This window comes from Rhinolophus ferrumequinum, chromosome 17, assembly GCF_004115265.2.
Source record: "Rhinolophus ferrumequinum isolate MPI-CBG mRhiFer1 chromosome 17, mRhiFer1_v1.p, whole genome shotgun sequence".
NCBI classification, from domain to species: domain Eukaryota; kingdom Metazoa; phylum Chordata; class Mammalia; order Chiroptera; family Rhinolophidae; genus Rhinolophus; species Rhinolophus ferrumequinum.
The window spans coordinates 7,646,724-7,657,724 of record NC_046300.1 but is presented as its reverse complement, the minus strand read 5'-3'; the positions used below and the strand labels follow the sequence as shown (position 1 = coordinate 7,657,724).

General features: G+C 54.4%; 1 protein-coding gene across 4 annotated transcripts; it reads right to left on the bottom strand.

Moving 5' to 3' along the window:
* Window positions 1–1,892: 1,892 nt before the first annotated feature.
* CCDC51 (coiled-coil domain containing 51) lies at window positions 1,893–9,957 on the bottom strand. Of its 4 annotated transcripts, none has more exons than XM_033132988.1 (4): window positions 9,761–9,957; window positions 4,486–4,805; window positions 3,391–3,555; window positions 1,893–2,884 (listed from the first exon to the last, which is right to left on the bottom strand). In XM_033132988.1, the coding sequence occupies exons 2-4, from the start codon at window positions 4,795–4,797 to the stop codon at window positions 2,129–2,131; spliced, it is 1,233 nt and encodes a 410-aa protein (XP_032988879.1). In that variant the 5' UTR covers window positions 4,798–4,805; window positions 9,761–9,957; the 3' UTR covers window positions 1,893–2,128. The 4 variants fall into 4 exon arrangements, with proteins under 4 accessions (XP_032988879.1, XP_032988880.1, XP_032988881.1 ...); XM_033132989.1 differs by lacking the exon at window positions 9,761–9,957 and adding an exon at window positions 6,798–9,745; XM_033132990.1 differs by lacking the exon at window positions 9,761–9,957 and adding an exon at window positions 5,700–6,777.
* Between the last annotated feature and the right edge of the window lie 1,044 nt (window positions 9,958–11,001).

Below are 11,001 nucleotides of genomic sequence, written 5' to 3'. Positions count from 1 at the left end.
GAAGCTTGGGCAAGTCCAGACTCCCTCACTGACGAATACCTGGGCATTAGGAGGGAGGAACCGCTGAGCCCAAGGGTTCTCTCCAGAGGCCCGTTTGTGCCCCCTGCTGGGCCCTTCTCACCTTGGCCTGCCGGTTGCAAACTCTGGAGCCAAGACCTGGCCCATCCTATTAGGACTTTTGGAGGACTTTGGCTTAAGGCCACTGGGATGGCTCCCTGGGAGAAAAAATTTGTCACATACACATCACCCTGGAAGATCCCAGAGCCTCCCCAGACTGGGAGGGGTCTCACCCACAAAGTTCAGGTCATCCATACTTGCTACTGTACAAAAAGCTAATACACAGGCACCCTCTTCCCACCTCCCCCCTCCATCAAGAGTCTGCCTTCCCTCTCATCTACCTCATGCTGCCTTCCTAATTCTCCCTCCTCAACTCCGCAGGTCACTCCCTTTCCTCCACCCCTTCCAGCACCTGGGGCCAGGCACTCAGTACCTGGTCTGCACCAGCATGGCACCCTCTCCCCAGTTCCCTCATCCCTGGCCTCTGACGGTAGACCTCAGGTCCTGCCAATCTGGCACCCCAGGTCTTACACTCCACTCCTGTACCCATCACCATCTCAGCCAGGTCAGTCGGCCCAAGTGGCTCACAGGCTTTCCTGCCTGTGATGCTTGTGGGGAGCCCTTTCCACGTGGCTGGAATCCTCCCCTCCCTAAATCCATTCACTCAAGTGCACACCCTTTAGGACCTACATCATCCAGAGGGGGACCTGGGACTTCCAAATCCCATGGTGCCCCTCATCTGATATGGCATCTCCACCCCATTGGAAGGGGAGTGTCCCAAGTGCAGAGGTCATGTCATCCCGTGCCATCCTGGCGAACCATTACAAAGAAAACAGTGCCAAGGATGAAGTGACCCAATGACCAAGGGACCAGGTGCTCAGAGGTTCATAGCACATATGGGGCCACTTGGGCCATGCTCACTGCCCAGGCCTGAGCACAGGCTCCAAAAAGGGAGGGCACCTCATGGGAAACACTTCTGGCTCCGAAGGCCTCTGCTGAGCCAGCCTGCAGAAGTCCCTACCTGCAGACCCTGTGTAGCAACTTGGTTCTCTGAAAGGTTCTCGAGGCCCACAGGTCCTCCAACACGCCGGTGGGAGTACAGAGTGCCTCCCCACTGCTCCTGTTTACTCAAGGATACACAAGGCCACGGTGGCCATTTAGCCGGGGAGGTCAAAGTTTGCCCTTTCCCTCTGCAAAGGCAGAGGTCAGTGGTTCTCAGGGCAGTCTGCCTCCATGCCCCCCACTGCACCTCCCACCTCTGGGAGGCCTCTCCCCATCACTGCCTCTCCGTTCACACTGCTGATGGGCTGAGCTCTGCCATCCCTGGGCTGTGTGTGGGAGGATACCCAGCTCTAGTGGCACACTAGTACTGCCCAAAGCTCTCTGCACCAGGGACCCAGATTGGCCACCAATCCCGGTAATTATGTCCCCAGCAATATTTATCAACCCTTCCCCCAGCCCCTCTTCCCTGCTCTCCCCTGATCATTGCTCCAGCATTAGATCCAGGAGGTTCTTCCCACCATGGCAGAGAAAGTGATCCAGAAGAGGGGCAGTAACCATGGTCACCAATGAGTGGGAAGCAGGCTAGGTTCCACTCACGGGAACGCCCAGGCCACCTGACACAGGAGGGTTGGGCAAGCGGACGGCAGGCCAGAAAATCCAAAATGAAAATCCAGGCCTCAAGGGTAAGTGTATCCAAAATGGTCCTGCACCAAGGACAAGACCAATGGAGATGAGAGAGGAACTAAATGGGGTGATTACGGTAATACCAGGCCCAACCCTCACGTCCCAAATCTCAATTTTCAACAGACAAAACTCAGTCCGATATAAATTACTTTAAATAATACAAATTCAAAGACATTTTAATTGGACACTAGCACAAAATTTTCATAATTACTGTAAATGAGCATTGCCTAAAAAGCCAAGTGTGCCTGCTAGTGAGCCACAGAGATGGTACTCAGACTCCGGCTGAGGTTGTGTGTACCCCAAAGGCTCACTTCACTGCTGGGATTCTCTAACTAAATCCGCATCCACACCCATCCCTCAGGCCCTCTGGAGGAGGGTCCAGGTGCTAGCTGGCCCTAAAAAGCATGTAGAGCACAGGCATGGTGGCTGCAATTGTCACACAGGTGACCAGCGTGCTGTAGATGGTGTTCCTGTTGACCTGGGCTTCTAGCCTCTGCTCCATGTCCGACAGCGCCAAGATCACGCCCTCCTGCTCCAGCAAGGAGCCAGGCAGCGCCCCATCTGCTGGGTCCACCAGGCCTGGATGTGCCACAGCCTTTGCAAGCTGAACCACCCCAGCTGCTTGGCTGAAAGTCTTTTCCAGGCCGTCAAGCTGCTCTCGTAAACCCTCTAGACAGGAACGGACCTGCCTGGAATGGCTGAGCTGCTCTTTCAAGGCAGCTGAAAGGACATCTGTGTCTCTGTCTCGGGCCGGGGAAGTACCTGCCTGGGACTCAGAGCTCTGCCCTGGCCCGGCTTGCACCAGGCCCCGTAGGTCCGCCATGAGGTCATGGAGGTCCCTCTGCTGGAGGGAGTAGCTGGATGCCTGTTCTCGGATGGCCTCCTGGAGGCTCACAGGCCCCTTCTGTGCCTCCAGGAGCAAGGTCTTCAGCTCCTGTAGCCGCACACGGTTCACGTAGGTGGAACCAGCCACACCAATCAGGGCGCCCAGGACTGACCCAATGAGGGACCAGTTCTTGGTTCTCTCTGCCCGAGTGCGCTCCTTCTCGTGACTTGCCCGCACGGCCGCAGAGAAGAGGGAGAACTTCTCTCGCTCAGAGTCTTCAGCACGCACATAGGCCGTGCGAAGCCTCTTCTCCTCCTGCGGAAACGAAGCGGTATGAGACAGCAGCAGTATGACCCTGCAGCTTCAGCTGCCAGCAGATGTCCCACTACCGTGTCCCTGGGGCTCAGCCCCACGCTGGGCACACATTACATGCTAATGAATGAAGGCGGCACAAATCTGGCTGGGTGGGACGAGCAGACGGTTATCGGGTGGTCGAGATGAGCGGCACTAAGCTTCTACCTGAGCAATCTCAGGAAGTGTCTGGCACTCTTGGGGCCACCCCCTCCATGGTGCTCTCTCCTCAGCAATCTGGGGCCCAAATTATACTGCCTTGGACCGTGGACCCCAGTCCTCCAGGCAGGAGGAAGTGGGTGGATGGGCTCTGGAAGCCTGGGGCCCAGTCCTTACATAGGGGCTTCCGGTTTACCTCCTCCCCAGGTCTCCGAACACCAGACAGTCAGGGTTTCCGCCCCGCCCCTCCACGACCTGCCAGGCTAGGGTCCCTGTCCAGGTGACGGAGGGCTGCCTGCCAAGGCACCTACCTGCAGCATCCTGTGCTCCAGGGTAGCCAGTTCCAGATACTGGCTGTCCTCTCTGGAGATGCGGTCCAAGCGGTCCCTCACCTCCTTCAGCTTGGCCTGCTGCCTTTGCAAGTCCTCCTGAGCCTCACGCACGAGCCCCCGAGCCACCATGAACACTTTCTCCGCCTGTGGAGAGAACAACGGAGGCCACTGCCCCTTCTCTCCATACCCACACGGGCTCCACTCTGAGGCTGTGGCTGAGAACAGGGCAGTGGGGTGTCGGTGCAAAGGGAGGAAAGACAGTCCCTCGGACACATAATCCTGGCTCACCCAGGGCTCCTGAGTGCAGCCCTGGGCCACGCCCATCAGAATCACCGGATTTATCCATTCAGGTTGAAAAAACATGCCCCTGAGAACCTCAAAAACAGCTAGGAATGCACAGTCTTTGTCCACCAAGCCCAGCCAACTCTAGTCTGACACAAACACCAGGAAGGAACCTATGAAAGATGTTTCCGTGTGTTACCTAATTTACACCTCACAACAGCCTCCATTTTGCAGATCCAGGAACCCCTCTCAACCAAGGTCATGACCTCCAAGGGGAGAGACAGCACTGTGCCTCCAAACTTCCAGTTGAAGCCCGGGTTCTTCCCACCTCACAACACTGGCCCAGGCGGCAGGAGTGGCAACAGAGGTGGCAGAATGCATTTCCACTGCCACAAATGACTTAACAAACACAGGCAGCTCTTTCAACCTCACAGAATGACATTTCCCAGGGCCTCTGCCTTCACCAGGGGTGTTTTAATTACACAGCAACCCCCAAACCATCAATGAAGGAAGTGTTTGCTGGCCTGACAGAACAGATGCTAACATCTAGGGACTCACTGGTACACAGCAACTTGTTTTCGGGGTGGGTGGAGGCACAGTTACACAGAGATCTTCACCCCAGGAGGATGTCATGTGAGCAACAGTCAAATCCCCCTCCTAATTGTATTTGTTCAAGAAAAGACAAATCAGGGTAGCTTCTCAGCCACGTGGCTGGTGACCTGCTTGGCAGGAGCCTCCAGGCTGTATTTCCCGTCAGAGGGCAGGGCCCACCACTCAGGCTCCCCTCCTCACCTCAGTCACGTTTCCCTGGGCCTCTCGAACCTCATTGAGTCCGACAAACTCTTCATATCTGTCCCACCAAGTCTTGGCTGTGGAGGACGCTCGCTGCTGAATGCCACGGCCCAGGGCTCTTCCCAGCACTGTGAGGCGGCGGTATGGCCCAAGGGCCACCTCCTCAGGGCCTTTCTCTCTCGGCTGGCTGGGGCTCGGGCTGCAGAGAGTCCTGGTCATAGAATGGTCCCTTCCAAGGAGGCCTCTCCGCACCAGCACAGGGGGCACACCCGTGACGTGCTGCATGGCGAACACAGGGCTGCACCCCGTCATCGGGAGATCTGTGGGGCACAGCAGGCAGATCAACTCGTGGCTGAGAAAGGCTGGGCATAAGTCAGGTTTCAAGACCGTGGGGCTGTTCTGAAACGACTTAACTTCCATTAAAAAGTCCAAACTTAGGGCGGCCGGATGGCTCAGTTGGTTAGAGCGCGGGCTCTGAACAATAGGGTTGCTGGTTCGATTCCCGCATGGGCCAGTGAGCTGCGCCCTCCACAACTAGATTGAAGACAACGAGCTGCTGCTGAGCTCCCAGAGGGGCGGCCAGATAGCTCAGTTGGTTAGAGTGCGAACTCTCAACAACAAGGTTGCAGGTTCAATTCCCACATGGGATGGTGGGCTGCGCCCCCTGCAACTAAAGATTGAAAATGGTGACTGGACTTGGAGCTGAGCTGCATCTTCCACAACTAGATTGAAGGACAACGACTTGGAGCTGATGGGCCCTGGAGAAACACACTGCTCCCCAATATTCCCCAATAAAAATAAAATTAAAATAAAAAATCCAAACTTAGCGCTACTCTGCGCCTGGAGACAGCCGACACTGTGGCCAGGCTTCCCCCTGGCTGCACCTGGACAGGGGACACATCAGGAAAGAACATGTGTCAGAAATCACGCCTTCCACCTTCCTCCACAACGCCACACGAACCAGACCCTCCCATTCCACCCACCTTCTCCCCATGCCCCAGGTCTCTGTTATGACTCGGATGAGAATTCTGAGGCCCAGGTTTCTGATAATGTCAAAGAAAATTCTCAAACCAGAGTTGCGCCCATACTGTCAAAGCCTCACAAAGATTGATAAAGGCTCCCGGGGTTTCGGGGACAGAGGACAACTTTTCTGAGGTTCATACTAACCCTTCTCTACCTGCCCTGCAAGCCCAGACTTTCCAACTGCCACTCACATTTCTCACTTTCCTTAAGCTTTCTCCCTCCTCTTCAATCTTAGTCACTGCTCAACAGGTTAGGTTTCTTTAATCTTTCCTTTTTCAACTTTGCTTTGATGTTTGGGTCCCAACAACGCCTACTTCTCCACCTCAACAGCACAGGGAGTCTCCCATTATCCAGTCAGGCCTTGCAGGAGCCCAAGAGCAGCTGTGACCCAGGAACCCCTGAAGAGAGGGCCACGTGACCCAGGCTCCGGGCAAACCTGAGCCAGCAGCACCCTCTCCTGGCCAAGCTGCCCCTCCACCCACAAGCCCTAGAGTACTGACTCTGGCTGTCAAGAGTGACACCTGGTGGCCAAACAACCAGGCCAGAGAGAGAAAAGCAGAGGAAGCTGGAGACAGGAGGACAAATTGGAGGCGCTCCAGTAACAAAGAAAAGAGGCTTCCTGATGAAAGGTGATGTGAAACAGAGACCCGCTCAGGACCTCCTACCCATTGAGCTGTGCTTAGAGAAGCTCAAGCCCTCTTGAAAACAAAATTGGATAGGGAGGGACATACCTCCTGGACAAAATGGGCCCAAGCTGAGAGCCACAGAAGGGGGCATTCCTGTTACAGTGGTCCCAAGCTGGTGCTGTACCGGAACCCCTGGGTCCCATTCATAAGGCCCAAGGGAGCACAAGTCATGCATGCCCTAATGGCTGGGCAAGCCTCCTAGGCCTCCATACCAGTGCCCACTGCACACAAGCTGTGACCCCACAACGATCCTGCAGGTGTACCCCTCATCAAAGCAAAGCATACAGCCTTACAGCCCGGCTACCACAGCACGCAGTCTCAGCAATGCTCAGCAGAAAGGTGTCTGAGCCACCACTACTTCTTTAGTCCCCCTCTCTCAATCCTATCCCACCAAGGCTGCTCTCCTGGAGGCCCTGCAAAGCGTCCACCTTGCCAGGTCCAGCAGGTGCTTCTCACATTTCTTCGCCAACCTCTCTGCAGCTTTCAACACCCTGTCTGTTTGAAATCACTACCCACTCTAGGCTTCCTCCGAGCTTCTCAGCCTCTTTTCCAGGGTCTTCCTCCACCAGCTGCCCACTCTTGGACCCCAGGAAGGATACCTACCCCTGGCAGAGATGACAGCTACAGCCTCCTACGAAGTCTTGGCTTCCTCCCTGCCCTTCACAGCTGTTCTTCACAAGGCAACGAGAGGCTGTTAACTCCTAAGTCAGATCACATCCCTCAGCTTGAAACCCCCAACAGTGCCCATCTCACTGGCATAAACACCAGTCCTGCGCATGGCCAACAAGCCCCGGTCCTCTCAGCCCTCACCCCCTTCCTTCTCTCCATCCCTCTACTCCACCCCAGCCACCCTACCAGGCTAAACATGATCCCGCTGCTGCCTCTGCCTGGGCCACTCTTCCTCCACAATACGGTCGGCTCACCCTGACTTATATGTCTCTGCTCAGCTATCACCTCTTGGCAAGGCCTTCCCTGACCACTCCCTCCTTGGCCACCTCACCTGCTTGATTTTTCTCCATCAGTCACATATTGCCTTCTCTATTTGTCGCCTAGCCCCTCACTAGAACATAAGCTTGGTGACCAGGGCCTTTGCTTCATGAGGGAAGGCACCAATGACCCCCAGTGGTTCCCCCACTCCACACCTCCTCTCAGACTCCCACCTCCAGCCCCGGACTGTATCTCGGCTCCTCCCACTGAGATGTCTCACAATCCCCTCAACCAGCAAAGGGAAGATATTTCTGGCAGAGGGGGAAAGTGGAAAAGTGCTTGAGGTCATCTAAAACCTGAAAGGCAGCCACGGCAGCTGGGAAGCAGACGAGAGGAGTGGATGGAGGAGAGGCTGGACAGGTGGACAGAGGCCAGATTAAGCAGGGCCTTGACGTCCAAGTTCAGAATCTTGTCCCTCCAAATCCATTCTCTCACTCCATCCAGGTGACCTTCTCCACCAAATGCCCTTCCTCAATCCTGCACTATCTGTACCTCATCCTTACTTGCAGCTGATGGCTTCATTTTGCACAAAGTAAATATCTAAAACTTGGAAGGTCCCACACCTTTGCATCTGCCAGTGTCTGTCCCATTTCCACATTCTTTTTCCTCAGCATGAAGAATCCATGCTCCAGGGAAGAGAAGCTGGGCCCCAGGTCCCACGTCCTCTCCTCCTCAGACAATTGATCTCATACCCCCTCCAGCAACTGCCTTATTTCTCTGCCAAACTCCTTGACAGATTGTACTGTTTCCAGTTCCTCATCTCCTGTTCGTAAACCCTCTCTGATCTGGCCTTCACTCCCACCATGCCACTGGGACTGCTCTTGGCCAGGTCACCTGCACGCTGCTAAATCCCAACAATCAGTTCTGTCCTCACTACTTGCCCTGTCAGTGGCCCGTGCCTCTCGATAGCTTCCGTCTCCTTGCAAGACTTTCTACACTTGGCTTCCGGTCTTCACTCATCCTCCTAACCTTCCCACACAGAGTGCCCTGGGGCTCGGTCCTCAGACGCTTGTCTCGTCTAATCCCATGGCTTTAAAACAAATCTACGAGAATGTTCTAAAATTGATTGTAGTGATGGTTGCACGACACTGTGAAATACTACAACCACTGAACTGTACACATTAAATTGAATTATATGGTATGTAAATTATATCTCAATAAAGCTGTTACTTCAAAATAAAAACCAACTATACTGACTTCTCCAGCCCAGACCTCTCCTCTGAATTCCAGGCTCTTTTATCAAACTAGCCCATCTACATCCCTGTGTGCAAAGTTAATGGGGATCACAGATTTCCCTCTCAAACTTGCTTTTCCCACAGCCTTTTCCATCTTGGTTGATGGGAACCGCAAGTCCCAATCAGGCCAAAAGTCTCTTATCATCCCTGACTCTGCTTTCTCTCCCACCTCACGTCCAATCCATTAGCTAATGCCACTTCCTGTCTAAGTCCACAATCCCTCTTACTCTTGCCCCTGCCACTGCTACCACCTGGTCCCAATGGCCAACATCCGTTGCCTAGATTATTCTAGGAGCGTCCTGACAGGTGTCCCTGCTTCTACTCTAGCCACTAGAGTCTATGGTCAACACAGTGGTCCTTTCAACATGTCTCTCTGCTCAAACCCTGCAATGGTTCCCCATTTCTCTCAAGGTAAAAGCCAGTCCTTTCCATGGCCTACAGGGCATCCACCTCCTGGCTGTCACTCTTCTCTGACCTCATTTCCCACTAGTCTCTCTTTCCTCACTCTGCTGCAGCCATGAGGATGGTTTTCTTCCCCCAGCTTTATTGAGATACAATTGACACACACCATGTAGTATAAGTCAACACAATGTGATACACTTATCTGCATGTTGCTAAATGTTTACCACAGTAGGGTTAGCTAACATCCTTCACCGCACATAATTACCATGCATGCACTTCTCGATACACCTGGCACACACTAAGCTTCCCCACCGCAGAGACTTCACGCCGGTGTTCACTACCTGTACTGCTCATTCCCTCCTCTTTTTCAAGTCCTGCTCGAATGTCATTGCCATCCACCCCCACCCCAGCACTCCTTATGCACCTCCTCTGCTTTATCATTCTCTGCGCACATTATCACATGACCTGGGATATGTATTTCACTTATGTACTGGGCTCATGGTTTGTCTCACCCACTAGAATGTCAGCTCTGCCAGGGCAGGCACTGTTTTCTTCACTGCTGCATCCTCAGTGCCTAGGACATTATCTGCATATAGTAAATACTCAACAAAAATGTATTGGATGAATAAACAATTTGCAAAAAGTTGCACCCCGTACTACATTATAAAACCCAAACTCCTTCGGGTGGTCTCCAAAGCTCTAAAACCAGGCGATCTAGCCCTCGCCCACTTCTGCCACCTCCCTCGCATCTTCCTCCAGTCACGCTGGGCTTTCCACGGTTCCAGGAATGCGCCAAACTTCAAGGCCTTTGCAACCGCTCTTCCCTCTACCTGCAGCGCTTTGCCCGCGCACCGTCCCAGGTCTGGTGCTTTCTGGTTGAGCACCCCTCCTGGCTTCCGGAGCCTCCCCTGGCAGGACGACTCCCTAACCCTCACCCCGTACCTGGCCAGCCTAGCGCCGGAGCTGCAGCCCCAACCGAGCCCCCGCCACTCAATTGATCTCTGAGACTTTAGCGCCCTCCTCCAGAGGGCCACTTCCGGCAGCGCGAGCCCAGCTTCCTGACTAGGAGCCAATCAGCTGGCCCGCGTGGAGGTGTAGGTTCAGGGGAGGGACCCGGAGCTCCGCTTCCGGTGGCAGGGTCTGGGGAAGGGGCGGCAGGCGCCATGTCCGGCCGCGAAGGTGAGTGTGAGGGGGTGGCCGGGCGAAGTGACGGGACCCGGTGGGGGCCGGGCTGAGCGTGATCATGTCGCCCATAGGTGGCAAGAAGAAGCCCCTGAAGCAGCCCAAGAAGCAGGCCAAGGAGATGGACGAGGTAAGGGCGGCGCGGAGGCGTGGGCGGGCGCGGAGGGGCTGGGAAGCCCGCCTGGAGTGAACCCGCTCTGCTTCTCCCTAGGATGAGAAGGCATTCAAGCAGAAGCAAAAAGAGGAGCAGAAGAAACTCGAGGAGTTAAAAGCGAAGGCCGCGGGGAAGGGCCCCCTGGGTAAGTGAGGGCTAGGCAGAGCCCAGGCCCTACGAATGTTCTGAGCAGCTGTGGACGCGGCCCGGGGAGGTCCGTTTCCGGCCTGGTTGGTGAGTGGCCAGGTCTCCGTTCTTGGTGTCCGTCGCCGCTGATGGCCGTGGCCAGGCTTGGATTCGCCGCAGCGGCAAGGGACGGGAGCTAGACCGGGTCTGGAAACGAAGTCTGCCGCCCAGGCAGTCTGGGCTTCCCTTCCTTGGGGAAAAGGCAGAAATGGAAACTCAGAAACTCATATATCTTAGGCATATTTCATACAGTTGGGTTTCCAAATATCCTCCACAATTTCTTGCCCCAAAGTCATATTTCATTGCTTTTTAACTACTATTGTTAACGCTAGTGAATACTTTTGCATCTTGAGTCTTTTCTGGATGCGCCTAGACTAAAATGTCCAGGTTTCTTGGCAAGCTATTATGCTATATGCTTTTTTTAAACTTCATACCCCACCGTTCCGCCTCTTCTTTTCCTTTATGTAAGAGAAATTGATTACATACCAAAAGATTTTTCAAGCCCATTAGTCCCGGTGTTTTCTGTGTTTTGTAAATGCTGTTCACATTCATCAAACTAGTGATTAGTCCCCCCCAGTTATGTATCCCCTATTGAATCACTGTGAGCTACAAGGGGGGATGATGGAGGCTGGGGTGATGGGAGTGTCATCCAGGGCTTCCC